A 25,535-nucleotide genomic window follows, 5' to 3' on the forward strand; every position below is an offset into this window, starting at 1 on the left:
CAATTCCTGCAGTGGAAAAACAGAGGAGGGGGAAGGAGAGAACCAGAGGCAAAGATGTGGGTTCAGTGTTGATTGTTGGTTCCTTACCAAGATGATGCCACTCTCCAGGGCTCTGGGGTCCAAGGGATCCATCAAAGCCCATTGGAAATGGAGCTTGTGCTGATGGGGATCTCTGCTGCCTCCTCTTCCCAACGGCCACCGCGTTGTGTTTGTTTGGAGAAAGGAGTGAATTTCTTTTCCCCTCCAGGAACGATTGGTCCTGGAGAGAAACCACATTCCCAGAGTGGCCTCTCCTCGTCCTTCCATGACCCTCTTCCTCTGCGCCCTGGCAAGGGGTCCCGGAGACTTCATTGCCTGCTTTTGATCCCGTTTGATTTGAAGCTGCAGTGAGCCGTGGCCTCCGAGAAGCTGAGCCCGGAGGGGGAGAGGGGACGTGGGAGGGGGAATGGGAAGCTCAGTATTGAACTTAGTGTGGAAACCACTGAGGCAAACAGGGAAGCAAGAAGGGAAGAGCGTTAACTGCAGGGCAGAGGCCAGGAGGGGATGGAGCAACGTGGCCATGAGTGAACTGTGTGAGTCTGGGCAAGGGCTTCCTCCATGGTGTGGGGGTCCTGGAAGGCAGTGGGAGCCCCCCATATCCTGTTATAACCCTGTGTGTGCCCCTACCCTGGGCACAGCACCCTGTGCCACACTGAGGCATTGCACTGGATCACATGCACAGAGGGGCATCACATTGGGGTCCTATGGCCCGCATGCAGAGGGGAGCATCACATAAGGACCCTATGGACCGTGTGCAGAGGGGTGCATCACATCGGGACCCTATGGACCACATGCAGAGGGGTGTATCACATAAGGACCCTATGGACCGTGTGCATAGGGGGGCAGACGTCGGGACCTTATGGACCACACGCGCTCTGCACCACGCAGGGCTCCAGCTTGTAACCGGAATGGGAACGGGAGCTCCTCTCCCTCCGGGACGGAGCGGACCCGCGGCTGCAGCGCTTGGTCCTGCGGCCCCCGCTGAGCTCCATCCGCATCCCTCGGGGGCTCCAGCCCCGCGTCCGGGCTCGGAGCGGAGCCGATGCCCTCGGTGGGGCCGGGCCGGGGCGGGCCGGGGGAGGCGCCAGGGCCGGCGGGGAGGCGGCGCCGCCGGAGCCGCCCCGGGGATCGGGGCGGCGGAGCCGGAGCCGGAGCCGGAGCCCGGAGCCCGGAGCCCGGAGCCCGTGGCCCGTGGCCCGTGGCCGGGGCCATGCGGCGAGCGGCGGCTCTGGTGCTGCTGGCGGCGGCGCTGAGCGGCGGGGCCGCTGCTCGGGGCTGCCCCGCACAGAGCCTGGGCTGCAAGTGCGGGGCCGAGCGGCCCAAAGCGGCCGGAGGCTCCGGCGCGGCCCGGAGGAGGGTGGTCTGCAGCGGGGGGGGGCTCCCGGCGCCGCCCGAGCCGCACCTCCTGCCCGACGGCACCGCCACGCTGTGAGTACCGCGCACCGGGCACCGGGCACCGCATCCCCCCGGCCCCGGGCATCACCCCCCGGGCCCCGACGTCGGCACCGAGAGGGTCGCGCTGAGCCCGGTCCCGAAGTGGGGATGGAGCAGAGGGGATCCCCCCCCTCCAAGCGTCGCCCCACGGTGGTGGGTACCGGGGCCGCGCTCCGGTGCTGGTGGGGACACGGGGACCGGGGGGGATGCCCCCGGCTGGGGTTGTTCTGGCTCTATAAAGCGATCCCGCACCCAGGGCAGCGCTGCTGGATTCTGCCTTAGCACCGTTTAAACCCCTGCAAAGCCGGAGGGACCCTGCTCTCCTCGCTGCGCACGGGTTTAACATAGGGACGGGAGCTGGAAATCCAGGAAACGGGCTCCTTCTCCACGCTTCCCCCCGCAGCGGCTGCGGCTGAGCGCTGGGGAGGATGTTTTTGTTTGAAAGCGGCTGGGAATAGCGGCTGGGAAGGGCTGAGGAGCAGTGAGAGGGGTTCGGGGTGTGCAAAGGGTCTGAAGCTGCTTCCCCAACGCCTCCTGATGCCGTCGGTGCCGACGGTCGTGGTTTCGGCCGGCGCCTGCAGCCGGTTTCTTTATCACTGCAGGGATGTTTGAGTTAAAACCTGGTTGGGAAGACAGGGCCGCAGCGCTGGAATGGGGGAAATCACTGCTCTACCCCCAGTGCCATCCCCTGAGGGTGCCCATGGCCTCAGCTCTCCACCTTCTGCTCTGTAATAGGATTTCCTGGGTGCTGTGGAGGATTGGGGCTCCCGGTCCCATCTGCTCTCATGTGCTTGGACCCGCTTGGTTGCATCTCTTGGTTCCCTATGTCCGTGCTGCTCATTGTGAGTGGCTTCGTTTTGGGGTGCTGATGTCTGCTTGGTGACAATGGGGTGGCTGTGACAACGCCAGCAGCCTTCGTGTGCAGGGTGGCTGTGAAACGTGCCCTGAGCAGGGTCTGAAGCCTGATGTGGTTGTATTCAAGGTGTAAATCACCACAGCGACAGCACCCGTGTGCATCCTGGGTGTCCCTTGGTGTGTGGTGGAGCCTGCAGGGCAGGAGTTGGTCCCACTCGCCTTTGGGTGTCTTTGCTCTTCATTTCTTCCCTCTTCCAGCCCTTCCTGTGCATCAGCCCCTGGCAAACACCCAGGCAGGGTTTTGGGGTCCTTTATCAGGTTGTATTTGGGGACAGCATCCCCGTTGTGGTGCTTTCTGCAGCTGGAGCAGTGTAACCACAGCACGGAGCAGGAGCAGAGCCCCATGCTGGTGGGATATGGGGTTTGGAGCTCCCTCGGAGGGGCCGGGATGACTGCGCAGGAGCATTTAGGGCATTACACGATCCCACTAAAACGTGACATGAAACCTACAGGCGTAGGCAGAAACCTACAAATATGTGGTGACCCTGAGCTCTGCTCTCGCGCAGTAAACATGATTTATTCCAAACCCTTTCCAGATGGAACAATCAAAACCAGAGGCTCCGGCTTCGGGAACGTCTCCTGGAGCCGCTTGGGGTGCGGAAGGGGCCTGGGCACGTGGCAAAGGCTGCGGGGACATCCTGCTGCAGACAGGCAGGTTTTGAGCCCCATGGGCTCCTATGCATGTCCTGGGGGGTCCTCTCTGTACCCCCAGGGATGCTCAGCATCCCCGTGCCTTGTTTTGTGCTAACTCTTACAAGCAGAGCCCTGTTCCAGTCTCCATCCGGTCTGGCCTGGAAGCAGGCCTGGTTAGCACTGGTGGTGCTGTGCATGGAGGGGAAGGGCTCCCATCCTGGGACATGGGGATGGCTGGAGCCGGTCTGGGCCCTGCGGCTCCCTCATCCCGGCTCTTGTCTGGCTTTTCCCACACTCTGGCTTTACTCCTTCATTTATCTTCCATTATTAGGCCTGGGCTGAGGAATCCAAAGCTGCCTCCACAGCAGCTGCTGCTGATTTACCCCCCGGGCCTGAAGAAGGCACCGCAGAGATGGGCAGAGCAGGGGATGAGGGATGCCCATGTCCCAGGGGATGCAGTGGTTCCTTAGGGGGAGCCGTGTCCTGAATGGAACTGCAGCTCCATTCCTCCTCCTTCAGTTCCATTCCTCCTCCTTCAGTTCCATTCCTCTTCCTTCAGCTCCATTCCTCTTCCTTCAGCTCCATTCCTCCTCCTTCAGTTCCATTCCTCCTCCTTCAGTTCCATTCCTCTTCCTTCAGCTCCATTCCCCTTCCTTCAGCTCCATTCCTCTTCCTTCAGCTCCATTCCTCCTCCTTCAGCTCCATTCCTCTTCCTTCAGCTCCATCCCTCCTCCTTCAGCTCCATTCCTCCTCCTTCAGCTCCATTCCTCTTCCTTCAGCTCCATTCCTCTTCCTTCAGCTCCATTCCTCCTCCTTCAGTTCCATTCCTCCTCCTTCAGTTCCATTCCTCTTCCTTCAGCTCCATTCCTCTTCCTTCGGCTCCATTCCTCCTCCTTCAGCTCCATTCCTCTTCCTTCAGCTCCATTCCTCCTCCTTCAGCTCCATTCCTCTTCCTTCAGCTCCATTCCTCTTCCCTCAGCCTCTCTCACCGATTGCTGCTTGGGGAAAGAGCAAACCAGAGCCAAAGCAGCGCCCGCAGATGTGGAGCAGCAGAAATTAGCTCCATGTGGGGAAGCCACAGCACAAGGAACAGTCCTGGTGTGGATGGGGGTGCTGGGAATCAGTGATCCTGCTCCATCCTCTGCTGCTGGAGCTCTCCATGCTGTGTGATGGAGGTGGGACAGGGAGATGAGGGTGTTTTGGGTCTTGTCTTACTATCCACAACCATCCTGGCTATGTCCTGCCAGTCTTTGGTCCTATTCATGCCATGGAGAGACCTTCTGGGTCCAGTGCAGGCAGAATCTCTGCCTTCCTCATGAAGCAGGCACAGGAACATGGGCAGGGTGATGGATGCTCACAGGGATGTGATACCCATTACAAGCTGTGTGCTCTCTGACACCCCATTTTATACCTAGAGCTTGATTCTTGCCCCCAGCTCATTGCCAGGAGGTTGTCACCCTGCAGAGCTCACCTGGCTGTGGCTGACTCAGAGCAGCTTGTACCAATGCAGCACTCATAGAACCATGGAATGGGTTGAAGGGACCTTAAAGCTCATCCAGCTCCAACCCCTGCCATGGGGACACCTCCCACTGGAGCCAGGGATGGGGTTCAGTCCAGCCTCCAAGCACTGAGCTCTCCCCCTGTGGGATGTGGCACCCATGGGGACACCCCTCTAGGTGCCGGGGCTCTGAACACGGCTTCCCCTCCCTCCCCCTGCACTGACCCCTGTGTTAATCACCCGATGGAAAAAGCACTGGAGCCCTAAGGAGAGGCAGAGCCCAAACCTCTTCCAGATGTGGAATCCCAGCTCAGGCCTCATTTCTGTGCACAGCTTGATTGCACTGAAATTACGGATTGTCCGCAGGGAATAGAGGGCTTTGACTTACGACCAATTTCCAGTTCTACTTGAACTCCCCTCGCCCAGCCCCGGTTATCCCGGACCCTGCAGATGGTTCCGTTCCCAATCCATCCTATTGGGATGCAGCTTGGTCTGTTGGTCCCGGGGGCTGCCCGATGCTTCGGAGCATCCCAGCCCTGCCGAGGCTCCCCCCTGCCCTCCCTCCAGCCTCGTTTTTCCTGTGCTAACAAAAGCTGAGGCTTGGAACAATCATTTTCGCCATCCGAAATAGCCCTGAGTGACGCGAGGCTGAGGCAACGCCCCGAGATCCCAAACAAAGCAGGGATACGGGGGGGTCCCCACCGGCTCCGTCCGTGATGCTGAGCCCTTCCCGGTGCCTTCAGCCCCTCTCGCCGTTCCCAAGGCTCCTCTTCCTCCTCCTTACCCCCTCCCTGTGCTAAGCAGCGAGCTCTGCTCGGGGCACAGCCCTATCTGCTGCGAGCAGATGCTTTGCATTAAGGCACTTGGAGAGCAGAGCAGCGCCGTCCCCTCCGCGGCCCCCCCATTAACCTCCATTCGCTGCCTTCCCCCCCCTTTGCCTGCCCAGGCTGGGGGAGCCACCGTCTCCCCTCATCCTTTTTTGGTCGGGTCCAGAGGAAGTTTATTGTTTCAGCAGCCCCGTTTCTGGAGCCGTTATTTATCCAAGTGGATTCCAGCCGCTTGGAAAAACAATCCCGGGTTTTGGCGCTTTGGGCTCCGCTTTTGGAGATGAAGAAAACAAAGAGGAAGAAGGGATCTATCTATGTCCCTCTCTTTATCTCCCTTGCCTGCAGCCTCGTGGGGTTTCAGCCCTAAGGGCTCTAATGGGGTTGGGTTGGAGGAGGATGCTGCACCCCTTCTGCAGCTGAACCCCAGCATGGAGGATGCTCCTTGGGGGCTTCCTCCTGCCCTTCCCACTATGTATCCCCCTGTCATTCCCGTTTGATTCGATGCTCTGGTCCTTAATCCCTGCGTTGTCCAGAGGGACTTGATTCTCCTGGTGCTGGGGAGCACCAGTTCGGCTGCATGGGTTGGAGATGGGATGGGGTTTGGATGGGATGATGCTGGAACACCTCGAGGGCCCCTGGATGTCAAGCGCTTACCAAGGTGAGGAGTCCCAGCCTGGGCTGGAGCTAAGGCTCTGGAGGAGCAGAGCTGTGCTTTCCTGGCTTGCCAAGCCCGTAGATGGCTGGGACATGGGGACATCACTTCCCCTCTGCACCCCTGGCACCACATGGGCACCACAAGCTCTTGGGGCTTGAAATCCAGCTGAAGGGTTTGGATCCAGCTGCATCCCAATGTAGGGTCCTGCTGTCCCAGTGCGGCTCAGGGACTGCTCGCCCATGACCCTATCGGGGTGGCCTCATGGGCACAGTTATTGGGGTGCATTTTGGGGTGTTTCAGTTCATCTCCTGCATGCAGATAGTGCTGGGGACCCACAATGGCTCTGCTGCTGTGTGGGGACGGAAAGTCCCGTGGAGGCCGATGAGAACTTCCTGACTCAAAAACAACCCAGAAAACGGTTTTGTTTTTGGAACCGAATATCCATAAAAGCAGAGGAAACCAAACCAAAGCCTGTGCGAGGATGTGGATTGTAACCGGGGAGTGTGACCCAGCCGCTTTGTGCAGGATGGGGCTCAGCGGAGCCAGGATCGCTCCCCACAAAACCCTTTATCAGGGAGACAACTTCCAAGCGGAGCCGTCGCTTCCAGGGCCAGGCTGTGGCCGAGGACCTCTCCTTAAGGCAGAGCAGAGCAGGCTCCACGCAGCCGGGGTCCAAAGGGCTTCACCCCCGGTCCATGTCCCCCCCGAGGCCGGGGACCAGCGGCTGCTCTCCCGGTTGCTGGCTGCGGATCACAGGGAAGGCCGATCCCATAGGGAGCGTTGCCTTTTAAGGCTGAGAGCTGTGATTTCGTGGCAGAGGCGCAGCTGGTCCCAGGGGTCCGGAACAAAGCGAGCATCCCTGCGCCGGGGGCTGCTGCTCCCTGCATCCATCCCTGGATGGAACCCCCCGCACGGCCCATGCCCTGCGAGGCTTCGGCATTCCCATAGCTCCTCCCTGCCCAACGCAGACCCCGCAGGAGGTCTGGGCGCCGTGGATGGGGCATTCTATGCTTGTAGCTCAGGGGCTGCTCCATCGGGATCCATTGTGCATCCCGGAGCCGGGGGGTTCTTCTTGCCCTAACTACAGCTTCAGCAGGGAGCCCCCGATGCTCCCTCATGCGTGCGGAGCCTTTGCCGGGTTGTGAAATCCTCTGCGCCTGGAATTAAAACCTTCTGGAGCTGCTGGAGCCTTGAGCAACAGCCCCTGCGGATACCGGGATGGGAACCGGGGCTGTGCGCCCCAGAGCTGGCACCGCACCGGGGATGCTGCTGCTCCGGACCCATCCTTGTTGCGGGGCCATGGGGCTGAGCTCCCTGCCGGGGTTCATTGCTCCTATGCTGGATGCTCTGAGCCCTGCCCCGGCCGCGTCCCTGCGGGGAGGAAAGGGCAGAGACGTGGCCCTGACCACGGCAGCTCCGTGTGGAAGCAATTTGAGGGCTGCCGGCCCCTTCCGCTCCCCGCAGATCCCTGCGGACATAGCAGCGCCCGATGGCAGCTCCTCATTAGCACAGGATGCTTTGGGGGGGGATGCGGAGCTGGACCCCAGCCCTTCCCCTTGCACCAGCCCTCGGTGCACTGGTGGCTCCCAGCGCTGGGTGCTCGCAGGGGATGCAGCTCTGCAGCACACAGCCCCCATTCAGCCCCGCTGCAGAGCCTGCCCCTGTGTAAACAGCCCCGGCTCCGGCCCTCAATGAGCCCTTTTCATCCCGAGCCTCCCCCCCCCCCAGCCTCTGGCCGGGGCTCCCGGTGTCCTCCCGGCTCCTGGATCCGTTTGGGATCCAAAGCGTTTTGCTGGTGCCGATGGAGCCACCTCGAGAGCCGGCTCCTGTTCCCATGTGCTGCTAATTGCCGCTGACACGCTCTAATGAGGCTGAATGGTCCGGTGCTGTGCCCTCCTTCCCTCCCCATCACCCACCAGGGCCCCTTTGGCCGGGGAAACTGCTTCCTTGGGGATAAAATCCCAGCACTGGGATAGGGGCAGGGGATGGGGGGTCCCCTCCAGGCTCATCATCCACATATGCAGCTCCTTGCACCCATGCCCGGGTACTGGGGTGATGCCTTGGCCACTTCCAGACGGTGTTGCCATGCATGTGGACCACAGCATTGCATCCATCATGGCCATTGCATCCCTGGCTGTGCCTGTCCCTAACTCTTCCCATCCCCATTCCTGTCCTCTTCCCATCCCCATTCCTGTCCTCTTCCCATCCCCATCTCCGTCCCTGTCCCAAGGCAATAACGGGGCTGTCTCTCTCTGCTCTTCCCACAGGCTGCTGAGTAACAACAAGATCACAGTGCTGGAAAACGGCTCCTTCTTCGGGCTGCGGGCTCTGGAGAAGCTGTGAGTGCCCAGTGGGAGCCTGGGGGTCGGGATGGGCAGCGGGATGCAGGCAGGAATTCCGGGTCCTGCTCCCAGCATCGCTCCCGGCTGCTGCACTGGGGCACTGGCTTTGCCATTGGCACCCAAAGGACCCAGAGGGTGGGAGGCACCGGGGGGGGCCATGCTCCATGAGGGTCGGTATGAAAAGAGACATTGTCCCCCCGAACAAAGTCAACTTTCTTATCTGTCCATGAAAGGCATCTCTATGGAGGGAGCTGCAATAAGGGGAGATTTATGGCCCCCATATGGGTTTGATCTGTAGGTATGCAGGAGTGGGGACCGGCGCACTGAGGGCGTTTTGTTCCCCACCGCGGCCCCACAAGGGTCTCGCACATTCCTGCCCCACAGTGGGGCTGGATGGGCTCCCACCATGGGGCACCCACCCTCTGCACCAAACCCCACCTCTGGGGATGGTTACAGCCCTGGTGAGGGTTTGGCACAGCCACAGTGGCAGCAGCAGGACCCACAGTGATTCATTAGCCTGAACAAGGGAGCATTTTGGGTCCAGAGAAGGGCAATGGGGCTGATGCAGGGCCTGGAGCACAAGAGATGGGGAAGGGCTGAGGGACATGGGGGGGTCAGATGGAGAAGAGAAGGCTCAGGGGGGACCTGATGGCTCCCTACAAGTGCCTGACAGGAGGATGGAGCCAGGAGGGGTCTGCTCCCAAGTGATGGGACAAGAGGAAACAGCCTCAAGCTGCACCAGGGCAGGTTTAGATGGAGCTGAGGAGCAATTCCTGCCCCACAGGGTGCTCAGGCATTGGAACAGGCTGCCCAGGGCAGGGCTGCAGGCACCGTCCCTGCAAGTGTTCACACACCCTCAGTGCTGGTTTAGGGCTGAGCACGGGGCAGTCACCGTGGGGACCCTGCAGTGCCCATGGCCGAGTGCTCCCCAGCTCCTGGCACCAAGCTCTCATTAGCAGGAGGATGAACGGGTGCTGTGCTCACTGGGAAGGGCCATTGTGGAGCTGGGAACTGCATCCCTTAGGACCATGCCCATGGATGCCCTGGGAGAGCCTCCAGTGTGTCCAGGGGGGGCTGCGCTCCCCATCCCAGCTGGCATCACGCTGCTCCCCATTGCTCTGACAGGAGCTCTGATTGCTTTCATAGGGTGGCTTTGGGGCCACGGCACAGATGAGCCCCATAGAGGGACTGTGGGGGGACAAAGTGGGGGTACTTCTGCTCTTGGGGCTTGTGCATCCCCTGGCCACCCTTTGGTGTCCCAGTATGATGTGGGGATGGGCTCTCAGGGGTCCCCCCATGGATCACCCCTCTCTGGGCTCATGGTTTGGCATCTCCAGTGATTTGCAGCTCCATAATGAGATTAATGAGTGTGAGCGGGGCCGGAATGCGGCCGGAGCAGCCGTGTGCTCATTAGCACAGCTCCGCTTGGGAATGTCCCGATCCTGCCCTCTGCGAGGCCAGCGCTAACCCCCTTTGGCTTCAGGCTGCAGGGGGGGGGGGGGTCAGGCGGGTGACAGCAGTGATTTGATGGAGTCAAGCATCCCATGTTGTGTCCATCAGCAGCAATGGGATGCAGTGTGTCCGTCAGCAGTGATGGGATGCAGTGTGTCCGTCAGCAGTGCTGGGATGCAGTGTGTCCATCATCAGTGCTGGGATGCAGGGTGTCCATCAGCAGTGATGGGATGCAGTGTGTCCATCAGCAGTGATGGGATGCAGTGTGTCCGTCAGCAGTGATAGGATGCAGTGTGTCTGTCAGCAGCTATGGGATGCAGTGTGTCCATCAGCAGTGCTGGGATGCAGGGTGTCCATCAGCAGTGCTGGGATGCAGGGTGTCCATCAGCAGTGATGGGATGCAGTGTGTCCATCAGCAGCAATGGGATGCAGTGTGTCCCTGGCTCCCCACACCGGCACACGCCTGGAGAGCCCCTGATAAGATACGAGCCTACAATCAGGCCAAGAACCCCAATGAGCTTCCTAAGGGCAGCAGAGCCCTTTTGGGGCTGTGTTGGCAGCTGTGGTGTGTTCTTATCCCACATGTAGGAGATAATCCTGCTGCTCCGGAAACAATGTGTGAGCCTGGAGCGTGCCAAGGGGCTGGCATCCCCCCCTCCACGAGTAGCCTTCCCTGCTCCCTTCGGAGAGATAACGAGAGGGAAATGGGATGGGAAGCTACTAATGAGGCTCTATGGGGGGGGTTGCAGTGCTGAGCATGGGAGATGGGGATGTGCTCATGCTGCACACCCTGAGGTCTGTGTCCATCTCTCCACAGGGACCTCAAGAACAACCTGATCAGCACGGTTCAGCCGGGTGCCTTCCTTGGCCTCCCTGAGCTCAAGCGCCTGTAAGTGCCTCTGCATCCCCCCTATGGACCCCCGGCGCTGGCCATGGGGACATCGGGGTGTCCCCATCCCAACACCTCCTTCACTTTGCCTTGCAGGGACCTCTCCAACAACCGCATCGGCTGTTTGAGCGCCAGCGTCTTCCAGGGGCTCCCCAACCTGCTCCGGCTGTAAGCAGCTCCATGGGGATGCTCTGGGGCTGTCGTGGGGCATTGCTGGCAGTTTGGCATCCTGGGCTCTCCCTGTGCCGTATCCCAGGGCTGGGTCCTACCAGGCTCATTGGGTGCTGTGGTGGGATATGGGGGCACAATGAGGTTTTCCTTCTGCAAGTCAGGTTGGGGATAAGAGGCTGGATGGATGTGAGGGTGCTGAGGCGCTGGCAGTGGGTACCCAGAGCAGTGCTGAATGCTCCATCCCTGGTAGCATTCAAGGCCAGCTTGGGGGACATAGTCTGGTGTGCGGCATCTCCCACGGCAGGGGCTTGGAGCTGGATGCTCTTAAGGCCCTTTCCAACCCGAACCATCCCATTCCTTCCCCCCTCTCCCTCAGGAACATGTCCGGGAACATCTTCTCCAGCCTCCCTCCGGGCGTCTTCGACGAGCTCCCCTCTTTGAAAGTCGTGTGAGTTTGTGCCTGTGCTTTCAGCCCCCAGCAGGGTCCCTATGGGGAGCGGTGCCCCCCCCCAGCCCCACAGGTACCCCCTAACCCTATGTGTGTTTGTGCCCCCCCCTTTGCAGTGACTTTGCCACCGAGTACCTGACGTGCGACTGCAACCTGCGCTGGGTGCTGGGCTGGGCGCGGGGCCGCGCCGCGCACATCTCGGAGCGCACCGTGTGCGCGTACCCGCGGCACCTCCTGGCGCTGCCGCTGCGCGGCGCACACGAGGCGCAGCTCCGCTGCGGTGAGCGGGGACCGAGGCCACGGTGATGGCCACGGGGGGGGGGACGGACGGACGGACGGACAACGAGGGCTCAACCCCGCTCTGTGTCCCCCCCCATCGCAGTGGGAGCCCCGGAGCTGCACACGCACCACCTCATCCCGTCGCTGCGCCAGGTGGTTTTCCAAGGAGACCGGTTGCCTTTCCAATGCACCGCGACCTACCTGGATAACAGCACCCAGATCCGGTGGTACCACAACAGGGAGCCCGTGGAGGAGGATGAGAGGACGGGGGTGATCGTGGAGGAGAGTCTCATCCATGACTGCACCTTCATCACCAGGTCAGGGGTGGGGATGGGATGGAGATGGGAGAGGATGGGATGGGATGGAGGAGGGAATGGGGGTGGGAAGAGGGCAGGGATGGAGATAGGAAGAGGAGAGGAGACAGGGATGGAGGTGGGGATGGGAAGAGGACAGGGATGGAGATGTGAAGGGGAAAGGAGACAGGGATGAAGATGGGGATAGGAAGAGGATGGTGATAAGGACAGGAAGGGGAAAAGAGACAAGGATAGAGATGGGAAAGAGGACAGGGATGGAGATGGGAAGGGGATTGGGGTGGAGATGGGAAGGGGGTTGGGGTTGGGAGTAGATATGGGATGGGGATGGGATGGAGATGGAGATAGGAATAAGAATATGGATGGAGAAGGGAATGGAGATGAGATGGTGATGGAGATGGGGACAATGACAGACATAAGACAGAGACAGGGATGGAGATGGGAAGAGGATGGCAACAGAGACAACATAGGGATGGGGCTGGACACAGGCACTCATAGCCACAGGGCTTGCTGGTTTGTGTGTACCAAGTGGTAGGATGCCAAATATGGGCACCTCCTTTCCCCATGGTGTGGGTGTCCCCATGCCCCCAGGCTCAGGGGCCCACTGCTGCGGGTTCACTGTGGGGCAGACCCAACCGTGCCACCCATCCCTGTGCCCACAGCGAGCTCATCCTCTCCAACATCCATGTCTCTGCCAATGGCGAGTGGGAATGCTCGGTCTCCACCTCCCAGGGCAACGTCAGCAAGAAGGTGGAGATTGTGGTGCTGGAAACCTCTGCATCCTACTGCCCTGCTGAGCGGGTCACCAACAACCGCGGGGACTTCAGGTAGGGACCTGCGGGATGTGGGATGGATGTGGGATGGATGAGAGATGGATGCAGGATGGATGTGGGATAGATGCAGGATGGATGTGGGATGGATGCAGGGTGGATGCAGGATGGATGAGGATGGATGCAGTGAGTGCAGTGTGCTGGGTGCTCTCTGCAGGTGACCATGTGTCTGGTAGCCATTAGCAGCTGCAGGGAGTGTGGGTGCTTTTGAAGGGCTTCCCGTGCCGGTGGCGCAGCCCCATTCCAGCAACAGAGGTGCTGGAATTTGTTTGGCATGAGATGAAAGGCTCTGGGCATGCTCTGTAACCCTGGCAGGGTTATTATGGGATATAAATTACCGGTACAGCCAAATACGGCTTAAATTAACAGTGCATCCCCCCTATCCCCATCCCCATCCCATCACCCACCTCTGTGCTGAGGACCCTGCAATTGGAACGGGGATGAACATGATGCTGGGGAGCGTCTGAAGAGGGAAGCATCTTGAGGATGCAGATACCCACATGCAGTGGGATGGGGCCGGTGGTGATGGATGGATCCATGCTCACCATGTGCCCATGCCCACAGGTGGCCCCGCACCCTGGCAGGGATCACTGCCTACCAGCCCTGCCTGCAGCACCCATTCGGTGCGGGGCCGGTGGGTGCGGGTTCCCCGGTGGAGAAGCAGGCTTGGAGACGCTGTGACCGCGCCGGGCGCTGGGACCATGGTGACTATTCCCATTGCCTCTACACCAACGACATCACCCGTGTCCTCTACACCTTCGTGCTGGTGAGCGTGGGGCCTCGGGGGCTCTGTGTGCTTGATATTGATGCTCAGCATCACCCTATGATGCTCAACATCACCCTATGATGGTCAGCAGCACCCTATGATGCTCAGTGTCATCCCATGATGCTCAGCATCATCCCATGATGCTCAGCATCATCCCATGATGGTCAGCATCACCCCATGATGCTCAGCATCACCCCCTCTTGCAGATGCCCATCAATGCCTCCAACGCCCTGACCCTGGCTCACCAGCTCCGTGTCTACACAGCCGAAGCAGCCAACTTCTCAGACATGGTTGATGTCCTCTACGTGGCGCAGATGATAGAGAAGTTCATCGGCTACGTGGACCAGATCAAGCAGGTACCAGGCGCTGCTCCCATCCCCTGCATGGCCCTGATGTGGGCTGGTTTTGGGGTTAGAAAAGCAGGAATTGGGGTGGTTTGATGCTGGGATCACTGATGCTGTGCCCGCAGCTGACGGACGTGATCGTGGAGATGGCCAGTAACATCATGCTGGTGGACGACCACATCCTGTGGATGTCGCAGAAGGAGGAGAAGGCTTGTACCAGCATCGTGCGCTCCCTGGAGCGGATCGCAGCACACACGCTCAGCACCAACTCTCAGCACATGGCGGTGGTGAGCAGGGAAGGGTCCTCTGCCCATGCTGGGGTCTCTCTGCCCATGCTGGGGTCTCTCTGCCTGTGCTGGGGGGTCTCTGCCCATGCCAGTGGTGTCTTTGGCCATGCTAAGGGTGTCTCTGGCCATGTTTGGGGGGTCTCTGGCCGTACTGGGGGTTCAGTGCCCATGCTGGGGGGCTCTATACAATGTTGGGGGTCTCTGCCTTTGTTGGAGGGTTTCTGCCTGTGCTGGGGGGGTCTCTGCCCATGCTGGGGGTTCACTGCTCACGCTGGAGGTCTCACTATCCAGTACTGGGTCTCTCTGCCTGTGCTGGGGTCTCTCTATCCAATGCTGGGTGGCTTTGCCCATGCTGGGGTCTCTTTGCCTATACTGGGGCCTCTCTATCCAGTGGTGGGTATCTCTGTTGGTGCTGGGATCTCTCTGCCCATGCTGGGGGGTCAGTGCCTGTACTGGGGTCTCTGTATCCAATACTGGGGGTTCAGTGCCCATGCTGGGGTCTCTCTATCCAATGTTGGGGGTCTCTGCCCACACTGGGCTCTCTCTCCCCCTGCCCCACCGCTGACCCATCGCCCCATGGGGCAGAACTCTCGTAACATTGCCTTCGAGGCGTACGTGGTGAAGCCTGAGCGCTATGTGGGGCTGAGCTGTGTGGCCTTCCAGCGGCGCGATGAGGCCGCGGGCGAGCGGGGCCCCGAGGCGCTGCCCGAGCAGCAGCTGCGCCTGCGCTGCACCACCGGCCGCCCCAACGTGTCCCTTGCCAGCTTCCACATCAAGGTAGGACTGGGGTGCGAAGGGGGATGTCAATGGGGATGCTGATGGGGACCCTATGGATGCAGGATGGATGCCGGATGGATGCAGGATGGATGCAGGATGGATGTGGGATGGATGCCGGATGGATGCAGGATGGATGCAGGATGGATGCAGGATGGATGCAGGATGGATGAGGGATGGATGCAGGATGGATGCAGGATGGATGAGGGATGGATGCAGGATGGATACAGGATGGATGCAGGATGGATACAGGATGGATGCAGGATGGATGCGGGATGGATGCAGGATGGATGAGGGATGGATGCAGGATGGATGAGGGATGGATGCAGGATGGATGCAGGATGGATGAGGGATGGATGAGGGATGGATGAGGGATGGATGCAGGATGGATGAGGGATGGATGCGGGATGGATGCAGGATGGATGAGGGATGGATGCAGGATGGATGCAGGATGGATGCAGGACGGATGAGGGATGAATGGTCATTTTCACTATGGGGACGGGATGCAGCCATTGCTCACCATGGACCGTGCGCCCGCAGAACAGCATCGCCCTGGCCTCCATCCAGCTGCCCCCCAGCCTCTTCGCCAGCCCCACGGCCGCTGCCCCATTGGGGGACTGCAAGCTCCAACTGCTGGTGTTCCGTAATGGGAAACTCTTCTGCAGCACCGGCAACTCCTCCCGCCTGGCTGATGATGGCAAGCGCCGCAGTGTGGCTACACCGGTCATCTATGCTGGCACCTGTAAGGGATGATGGTGAATGGGGGCTTGGGGGGCCCTGTTTTATGGGGGTGGATGCCCATGGAGCTCCTTGGGGTGTTGCTATAGCACAAAGCCATCCCTAGGGGTCTTCATGGGGATGTGGTAGGGGTGCCCCACAATTGGGGGTGGGAGGGTGGTGCTTAGAGAAGCATAGAATGGGTTGGAAAGGAGCTCAACAGCATCCAGCTGCCATGGGCAGGGATGCCTCACACTGGACCATGTCACCTTGGACACTGCCAGGGATGGGGCATTCAGTTCTCTGGTCCCCTGTGCTAGCACCTCAACACCCTCATAGGGAAGAGCTTCATCCTTACATCCAACCTGAACATGCCCTGTTCCAGTCCGAACCCATCACCCCCTATCCCATGGCTGCAACCCTGTCCTGACCTGCTCCTGTTGCTGCAGATGGCTGCGGAGTAGGGAACCTATCGGAGCCGGTGGCCGTGTCCCTGCGGCACCCAGGGGAGGGCGCAGACCCGGTGGCCGCATACTGGAACTTCGAGGTGCTGGGGGGCATGGGGGGCTGGAGCGCTGAGGGATGCCAGCTGGCAGCCCAGGAGCCCAACGTCACCTCCCTGCACTGCCGGCACCTCAGCAACGTGGCTGTGCTCATGGTAGGTGTGGGGTGTGAAATGGGGGGGCTGGGGGTGGATGGGGATGGGGAAGGGGATGGGGATGGGGATGGGGAAGGGGATGGGGATGGGGATGGGGAAGGGAAAGGGGATGGGGATGGGGAAGGGGATGGAGAAGGGGAGAGGGATGGGGAAGGGGAAGGGGATGAGGATGGGAAGGGGATGGGGATGGAGATGGGAAAGGGAATGGGGATGGGGATGGGGAAGGAGATGGGGATGGGGATTGGGATGGGGATGGAAATGGGGAAGGGGATGAGGATGGGGATGTGTCTGATGGGCTCTGCTGTGCTGTGCAGGAGCTGAGCGGCTTCCCCAGCGAGGCCCAGGGCGCCGTGGAGGTGCTGCACCCAGCCATGTACACCTGCACCGCCGTGCTGCTGCTCTGCCTCTTCACCACCATCATCACCTACATCGTGAACCACGGGTGGGTGAGGGCTGGAGGGGTTGGGTTCGGGTTGGTGGCTCTGGGAAGCTGGGGGAGACACCCATGTGCTGGCAATGGGAAGGGGTCTGCATGGAGATGGGCTTTTAGGGGTGGCCCTATAGGATACGGCTCTTTAGGACAGGGGTTTGCAGAACCCTCCAGAAACATGTGGATGGACAGAGCCTTGGGTGATGTGAGGCAACCCTGCTCATGGCAAGGGTTGGAACTGGACGATCTTAAGGTCCTTCCTAACCAACCCATTCTATGGTTCTATGGCTGGATGTGTCCTGCTTCATGGCCATGGGTGCTTGGTCTACTTGCCTGTGTCTTGTCCTGCAAGGAGAGGCATGGAGGGGGTGATCGGGGATGTTGAGGGTGTTGTGAGTTCCCCCTGTTGGGGCAGCAATAGTGAGGAGCTGGCACTGAGGGATGGGATCCATCTCAGGATGGAAACATGGCTGCTGCCCTGCCAGGCTGGGATCCAAGCGCATCCCATGCCCCTGGATCTATGTGGACAGCTGCTTTATCCCTATGTTCCATTGCCAGACCTTCCAGAGCAGGCTTTGTGCTGCAAATCCCTGTCCATACAAACCATGTCTGTGTTCCAGCACCATCCTCATCCCACGGAAGGGCTGGCACATGCTGCTTAACCTCTGCTTCCACATCGCCATGACCGCCGCTGTCTTTGCGGGTGGCATCACCCTCACCGGGTACCTGATTGTGTGCCAAGCGGTAGGTGCAGAGCACGGCAGGGTCCTGCCCTGCTGCATGGGGACCCCATGGATGCAGCATCCCCATTCCCAACCTCTCTCCTGCAGGTTGGCATCATCTTGCACTATTCCTCCCTCTCCACCCTGCTGTGGATGGCAGTGAAAGCCAGAGTGCTCTATAAGGAGGTGACATGGAAGGTACCACGGCAGCCGGATGGGGACATGTCCCAGCCAGCCCCCAGACCCATGCTGCGGTATGAACCCCCCTTCCCCTTGCCCTGGCCCCATGGGGAGGTTCCTGGCTCTGCCATAGCACCCATCCTGCGGTGCTGTGCTCTCCCAATGGGTGACACCGTCCCCATCATGCAGGTTCTATCTGATCGCTGGTGGGATCCCCCTCATCATCTGTGGCATCACGGCAGCCGTCAACATCCACAACTACCACGACAACAACCCCTAGTAAGTGTCCCTGCTCCACCATTGCCTTCCTCCTGCTTGGGAAAGACCAGGGAGATTTTTCCCATTAATTATCCATATATTGGGAAAAAGCCACATGGAACCTGTGCCCTTGGGATGCTGAGCATCACAGCACCACAGCCCTGCTCAATATACCTCTTTCCTCCTGTTTAGCTGCTGGCTGGTGTGGCGGCCCAGCCTGGGGGCTTTCTATGTCCCAGTGGCCTTCATCCTGCTCATCACCTGGATCTACTTCCTCTGTGCTGGGCTCAGCCTCCAGTGCCGACCTTCCCATCGCAAGGACATCCCGGAGCCACTGGAACCACCACCACGACTGGGGGGTACCAGTGACCTCCTGACGGACTCCGGCTCCATCTCGGTCACCCTCAACTCGGGTCCCCCCTGCCCTGAAGGGGATGGGGTCTACTCCCTGGAGGTGCAGTTCTGGGCGCTGGTGATCACCCATGCCTTGTATGTGGCCCTATGGACCTTCGGTGCCATGGCCGTGTCCCAGCGCTGGTACCTGAGCATCGTCTTCAGCTGCCTCTATGGGGTCACTGCCGTGGCGCTGGGACTCTTCATCTTCATCCATCACTGCATCCGGCGCCGGGATGTCCTCAACTCCTGGTTCTCCTGCTGTCCTTCCTATAGGAACGCGCTGCCCATGCAGGCGTATGTGCACCCGGGGCTGGCACCGGAGCACGGCTCACAGGTCTTCATCAGCTGTGACCCCGAAGCTGCTCGCTCCAGGGCATCCTCCTCCTCCTCACCCAGCAGCGCCGGCTCGGCCGGGGGCCGCTGCAAGCTCACCAACCTGCAGGTAGCCCAGAGCCATGCGGATGCTCGCCCTGCCACCGGCCCAGAGCCGGATCCCAATGATGGGAAACCCAATACCAGACCCCCCAGCAACCTGCACGGGCGCAGGGGCCACCGGGGCAGGACTAAGCAGTGCCGGGATGGGAAGCACCATCGCTTGAAAGCACTGCGGGGCCCCTCGGAGCATCCCTCGAGTGAGAGTGGGAGCATCCACAACAGCCACTCCGAGAGCTACCCCAGCAGCAGGACCAGCCCCGTGAGCAGTGCCCGCACGGCCCTACGGGGACAGCAGGATGGGGATGTGGGTCCCAGCCCCTCGGAAGGCAGCGATGGGGGAAGGAGGGTGCCGGAGTTCACTGATGCTCGCCGGAGGAGCACCAGCAGGGATAACCTGCGCCAAGCCGAGAAGGAGGCCAAGCGCCGGTCCTACCCGCTCAATGTGGCCAGCCACAATGGGGGCCTCAAGGGCAGCAAGTATGACATCAACCTGGCTGGTGCTGATGGTGGTGCTGGGATGAAGACCGGGCTCTGGAAGAGCGAAACCACCGTGTAAAGGGGGGGAAGGACCCCATGGATGTGGTGTTTTCCCCCAGGAATTGCCCCGTGCACTATGGGGATGGTCGGGGGCTCCGGTTCACTCTGGCTATGGGGTGATGCTGGGACCCCCATATCCCACCCCTGAGGAGGCTCAAAGCTTCCCATGGGGTACAGGGGCACAAGGCGCAAGGCAATCCCTGCTCTGCAGCAGTGCTTCCATCACTCCTGCATGTCACTTGGGACTGATCCTAAAGGCTATTTTATTATACAGAGGAAGAGAGAAGAAAGGTCTATTTTTCAAAGCTATATTATTGAATGTATATATGTACAGACAGGTCAGGGAGTGATGCAAGTGCCTCCGTTACCGACCAGTGTTCTCCGGGAGCAGGCATGGCCACAGCCTGCTCCTGCCACGACTGCAATATTCCCCCTGATGGGACCACACCAAGTGCCCTTTATGGACAGAGACGATGCTTGTGCGACCCCAACCTGAGGAAGCTGCTTTGGAGGGGGTCAAAGAGCGACTTCTCTGTCTGAAATGGTTCCCCATGCAAAGGGGTTTGGGCCAGCGCTGAGCCCTGTGGGTTAGGCCAAAGTTAAAGCCATATTGCAAAGCACAAGGTAAGAGGAGCCTCAGCTCCAAGGTGAGGCCATTGTCTGCACTGTGTTAATGCCAGACACTAAAACCACAGCCAGAAAAGGCTCTCAAGCCCTCGAGGGGAGGCATAAGCTATGCAATGGGGTGGGCTGGCAGAGCCAACACCGACCCTTCTCCACCAAAGCACCAAGGAGCTGAGCCCCAGAGCAGGTCCTGGTCCTTAACCAGGGTGCATGCTCATTGGGTTTGCTCTTAGGAAGGCAGAGGAACCCTCGGTTACTGGTTACTGGTGTAAGATAAGAGGAAGGTGCCAGGGAGAAGGGGCTGTTGCTGGGAAAATGATGCCAGTCATTCCTTGGACATGATGCATTCAAAGGGCTGGAACTTGGATAAGCACTTACCTTTCATTTTTCCCATTTAAAAACAAGTCCCCCCCTTTCTTTTTGCCCTATCTTAATAACAGCCAGGCTGCCAGGTCCGGGTTTCCTAAAACAAGAGGACTTTGGGATGGCAAAGCACATCCCAACCTCATCCCAGCACAACACAGTGCTTCCTGCCCCTGCCCGTACTGGACTGGGGCTGCTTCTCCTGCCTCTGCCCCTTCCCTGCCTCCATTTCTCCCCTGTACAAATGAGCTGCAGCATTCAGCTACCTCCCAAAGGGTCGTGGGGAGCACAAAAAGCACTTAAGTGATGGATTTCTCTCACCTTCAGCAGCGCTGGGGGACCCCTCACTTCGTCCTGCCTCATCTCTGCCCAAGCCATGGCTTAAACCCCAGGCGCTGCCGCAGCCTCCCCGTGCTGATGCTGAGCTGGTGTATACGCTTGCTGCACTGTGACAGTATTATAGGGAAAGCTTTGTATTCTTCAGTACACTATGTTCGTGTTGGTCTGTTTACATTTACAAGCAAATGACATATCAACAGAAAGCTTCCTGCAATATACCTGGGGGAGGGAGGGAGGGAGGGGAAGAGTATGCCAAAGAGATGACTTTAAAGGGGTCTGGTTTGCCTTTTTCTATGGATAGAATGTTTCCAGCACATACGTTCTGGTTAATATATTAAAGATTTGCCCATCTGCCAAGATGTACTGGTGTTCTTCACAGGGACAACAGGCTGCCAGGCATGGGGAGGGCAGCACTGCACCCAAAGCTGTGCCTGGGTCATCCCTCATCTAAGCTCTCCTTGATCCTCACAAACCCATCCAAGCCTTCTCACAAGAAGCTGAGATGGCCCCAGGAAAGCTGGAGGAGCTCTATGGAAAACCAGCAGCAGTGTGAACCTGTGAAGCTGAGCTGTTCCTCTGGGCATCACCCACGTCCAGGTCCATGGGTTCACCACATTCTGCTGCCCCACAGGACTGGGATGAGCCAGAACACCTTGTACCAGTGAGAAGGAATCCAGAAACCAGTCCAGGCACCTGCTTTTTACTGATTTCTAACAGAAATATAACAACCCAAAGCAGACCCTCCATAAGAAACCCCATTTTGGTCCAGAACACAGAGTAAAACATCACTCACTTCATCCCAACCCACTCCCTTGGGTAACTGTCCTTGCAGCACCCACTCTCCGGTGGTCCCCGCGCCTCCAGCAGCACCATCCTGCTGGAGACAACCCCCTTCACATCCAAAGCTTGGCCTTCCTGAAGGCCTGCACCTCCTCTGGGCCCCGCAGGTACTGCTCGATCTCACTGTCAGAGATAGGCTCATCACCAGTGATGGCAGAGTCGGAAGCACTCGGGGCTGCCGTCCTCAGCCTCTTCCTTGGATTGAGGAGGCAGGGAGGCAGCAAGGGCCTTGGGCTGTCCTCACACTGCTGCCTTTCCAAGGCAGAGCCCCCATCCTGTGCTGCTGGAGCAGAGCCCTCACCCGTGGCCATGGGTTGCTCCTCATCATCCTGCAGGCGGAAAGCCTTCTTGAGCAGGAGCAGGCGGTGCTGCAGCAGGTCCCCAATGTGCTTGACCACGGTTTTCTTGTCCAGCTTAAACATCCTGAGCCAAACGAGCTGCGAGGCCATTCTGAGGAGGATCTCAAGCAGCTCCTTCAGCCTCAGGTGTGCTGGTGGTGGCAGATCAACCCCTGCCAGCCTGCAGAAGCGGGCGAGGGTGCAGGAGAGGCGGGCAGGGGGATGCAGTGACTGCCAAGCCAGGAATGCTGCAGCTGTGATGATGGGCACGGGGTGTCTGCCTGTCACCAGCCACGTCTCACTGGCCAGCTCCACGATCTGCAGTGTTCTGGACACCACCTTCTCCTTGTCCTCCACAAACTGGGCAGGGATGTTGGCTGAGGGCTGCAAGAGCTGAAAGCTGAAAGAGCTTATGGTTAGCATCAGTACATGGGGGAGCTGCACCAGGTTGTTTCTGCTTGTGTCACCCAGCCAAGTGCAGTGTTGCCCTCTCCAAAGTGGGGAGAAAGGGGCAGGAAGACAGTAACACAGCAGTAACTTTGTACCAGAGCATCACTCATAACCTACTAAAGAGAGTGCTTTCCTCAATGCTGTGGCTGTAATCAGAGCTGGGGTTTAGCTCTGCATTGAAGCAGCTGTTGTGCCTCAGGACCCAAGCCAGACAGAGCAGGCTGGACTCAGTGCTGGCAAATGGGCTTGATCCTGAAGAATTCATAGATAGAATGGTTTGGGTTGGAAAGGAGATGAGCTCTTAGGCAGAAGCTCTTCTCTGTGAGGGTGCTGAGGCGCTGGCACAGGGTGCCCAGAGAAGCTGTGGCTGCCCCATCCCTGGCAGTGCTCAAGGCCAGGTTGGACACAGGGGCTTGGAGCAATGGCCTTATGGATGAGCTTTAAGTTCCCTTCCAACCCCAACCACCCCCTGACTCAATGACACTGATCCACCTGTGTAACAGTGCAGGTCTCCCTCTGTTTGTGGACTCTGTCCTGGGCAGCTTTTCCACCCCCCAGCATCACAGCCAGGACCCCAGAGTGGCTGAAAGAGGCCCCGTTACCTGTTCAGGTGGCTCTTGACCAGATCTGCCAGGCTCAGGGTGGGCACAGAGAGCTCCAGCTCCTTCTGCAGGCTCAGGAAGATACTGGCAAAGAGCTCCTGCTTCGCATAGAGCAGCGAGCAGATGGTGCCCATGGTCAGGGGCCAGTTGTGCTGGCGACAGGCGACGAAGACACAGCAGCCCCCCAGGAGCTCCTTCTTCTCCAGGCTGAGCAGATGGAAGGAGGGATGCTGCAGAGCTCTCTGCACGTAGGACACTGCTGTCTCCTCAAACAGTGCCGGGAGCTGCAGGACCTTACAGAGATCCTGCACCCGTCTGATGCCTGCCAAAGACAGAGCCCATAAGGATCAGCTCCAGCAGCTTTGGGTACACCGCTTATCAATAGCATGCAGCCAGCCCCAGAAGGCACAAGCAGCACAGCTCCTGCAGCCAGTGTGGAGCATCCCCCTTAGTGCAGGTGAAGGATGCTGAACGGTCTCCTGTGGGCTCCAATGCCAGCTCTGAAGGCTTTACCATTTAGAGAGCAGTAGGACCATGTTAAACCAGATCAGCAGCAATAGGAACACATTAAACCAGATCAGCAGCAATAGGAACACATTAAACCAGAGCAGCAGCAATAGGAACACATTAAACCAGATCAGCAGCAATAGGAACACATTAAACCAGAGCAGCAGCTATAGGAACACATTAAACGAGATCAGCAGCAATAGGAACACATTAAACCAGAGCAGCAGCAACAGGAACACATTAAACCAGATCAGCAGCAATAGGAACACATGAAACCAGAGCAGCAGCAATAGGAACACATTAAACCACATCAGCAGCTATAGGAACACATGAAACCAGAGCAGTTGTGAAGGAGCTGCCCCTACCTCGCTGCAGGCAGCGGCTCAGCTGCTCCTTCTGCCCAGTGCTCTGGGAATACGCCACCTCTGGAAAACAGGCAGGGTTAGGAAAACAGGGACCTTGCATCCAGCATCATCCGGAGCATGGTGCTGGATCCCAGTGCTCAGAATGGAGGCTGCTGAAGCAGCACAGGGTGGGTAAGGGAGAGGGGCAGGATCCCCTTTGGGCCACTGCTTCTATCCATATGGAACCAGCAAAAGGCACTGGGGCCTCTCCATTGTGCTGGATAGAGCCTGGCAGGGAGGTGCTGCCATGGGAAACCGGGGTGGGTCTGTGCTTAGGGAGGGAGCAAGGGGAAGGGAGGAGAAGGAAGGGAAAGAAGGGAAGAATGGGAAATAAAGCAGGGAAAGGAGGGAAACGAAGGGGAATGAAGAAAAGAAGGGTAAGAAAGGAAGGAAAGAAAAAGAAGGGAGAGAAGGGGAAGGAAGGGAAAAGAATGGATAGAAGAGAAAGAAGGGAAAGAAGGAAAATGAAGGGAAGGAAGGGAAGGAAATGAAGGGAAAAGAAGGGAAAGGAAGGAAAAGGAAGGAAAATGAAGGGAAAGAAAGGGAAAGGAAGGGAAAAGGAAGGGAAAAGAAGGGAAAAGGAGGGGAAAGGAAGGGAAAAGAAGGGAAAAGAAGGGAAAAGAAGGGAAAAGGGAGGGAAAAGAAGGGAAAGGAAGGGAAAGGAAGGGAAATGAAGGGAAAGAAAGGGAAAGGAAGGGAAAAGGAAGGGAAAAGGAAGGGAAAGAAAGGGAAAAGAAGGGAAAGGAAGGGAAATGAAGGGAAAGAAAGGGAAAAGAAGGGAAAAGGAGGGGAAAGGAAGGGAAAAGAAGGGAAAAGGAAGGGAAAAGAAGGGAAAAGGAAGGGAAAGGAAGGGAAAGGAAGGGAAAAGAAGGGAAAAGGGAGGGAAAAGAAGGGAAGGGCTCGGACAGGACCGGACAGCAGCGGGTGTGTTTTGTGTCCCCCCCCCCGCACCCCTCTGGTGCCGCTCCTCGCCGTAGGTGCCGGTCAGCAGCCCCTCGGCCAGGACGCAGCCGCACGCGGAGCACACGATCTGCGCCTGCGCGTAGTGCGCGTCCTGCACCAGCGGCCCCGACCCGCACCCGGGGCACGGGCCCCGCTCCGCCGCCATCCCCGCCGGACCGCGCGGCCGGCGCACCGCCCGCAGCCAATAGCAGCGCCGACAGCGGTCCGACCCCTAACCGCTCCCCCCTCCATCCCGCTCCCTGAACCATGCGTTCCGGGTAACAACAGTTCCGCCCCGGTGGTACCACTGCGGCTGGGCGGGGGGGAGCATCACCAGCCTTAGAGCAGCATCCCAGTGTGCAGGGGGGGTTGGGTCCCCCCCATCCAACTGCCATCATCATAATTCCATTATAACCATTATAATCATTATAATTCTATTATATTTTGAATAGTTATTTAATAATAGTACTTATTAATATTATAGTACTATATAGTACTTATTAATATTGCTTATTACATACAGGGGGGTTGGAACTAGATGATCTTGAGGTCCTTTCCAATTCTAACTATTCTATGATTCAATGATTCGCATTACAATAGTAATTAATATTTTTATTAATAATAGTATTATTAATATTCAATGTATTTACTATTATTAACATATTCAGTCTTATAATAGCACAGGCTCCCAATGCAGGGGTTTGCAGCTAAACAGCTCCAAGCCAGGAGGAAGCCAATTGCCTCTCTCCATCCTCTGCTGCTGCCATTGAGGGTTATTACAATTAGGGCACCAGCACTGGGACTGGGGTGATGGAAGTGGTCAAGAACCTTTCCCATGTGTTTTACTCTTCCTGCTTCACTGCCACTCTCTGTTCTGGTGATGTGGATGAGCTCGTCCA

General features: G+C 58.6%; 2 protein-coding genes across 2 annotated transcripts; one reads left to right on the forward strand and one right to left on the reverse strand.

Moving 5' to 3' along the window:
• Window positions 1-1,237: 1,237 nt before the first annotated feature.
• On the forward strand, window positions 1,238-20,106 carry ADGRA2 (adhesion G protein-coupled receptor A2). Its single transcript, XM_034070493.1, has 19 exons — window positions 1,238-1,467; window positions 8,269-8,340; window positions 10,613-10,684; window positions 10,781-10,852; window positions 11,232-11,303; window positions 11,420-11,583; window positions 11,686-11,899; window positions 12,556-12,720; window positions 13,288-13,489; window positions 13,696-13,845; window positions 13,959-14,120; window positions 14,706-14,897; window positions 15,435-15,636; window positions 16,061-16,269; window positions 16,584-16,711; window positions 17,320-17,443; window positions 17,530-17,675; window positions 17,791-17,880; window positions 18,052-20,106. The coding sequence occupies exons 1-19, from the start codon at window positions 1,250-1,252 to the stop codon at window positions 19,244-19,246; spliced, it is 3,849 nt and encodes a 1,282-aa protein (XP_033926384.1). The 5' UTR covers window positions 1,238-1,249; the 3' UTR covers window positions 19,247-20,106.
• Window positions 20,107-21,237: 1,131 nt separating this feature from the next.
• On the reverse strand, window positions 21,238-24,802 carry BRF2 (BRF2 general transcription factor IIIB subunit). Its single transcript, XM_034070475.1, has 4 exons — window positions 24,646-24,802; window positions 23,656-23,715; window positions 22,784-23,105; window positions 21,238-22,131 (listed from the first exon to the last, which is right to left on the reverse strand). Exons 1-4 carry the CDS (start codon window positions 24,800-24,802, stop codon window positions 21,447-21,449), a joined length of 1,224 nt encoding a protein of 407 aa, XP_033926366.1. The 3' UTR covers window positions 21,238-21,446.
• Between the last annotated feature and the right edge of the window lie 733 nt (window positions 24,803-25,535).

This window comes from Melopsittacus undulatus, chromosome 18 (assembly GCF_012275295.1).
Source record: "Melopsittacus undulatus isolate bMelUnd1 chromosome 18, bMelUnd1.mat.Z, whole genome shotgun sequence".
Lineage (NCBI taxonomy): Eukaryota > Metazoa > Chordata > Aves > Psittaciformes > Psittaculidae > Melopsittacus > Melopsittacus undulatus.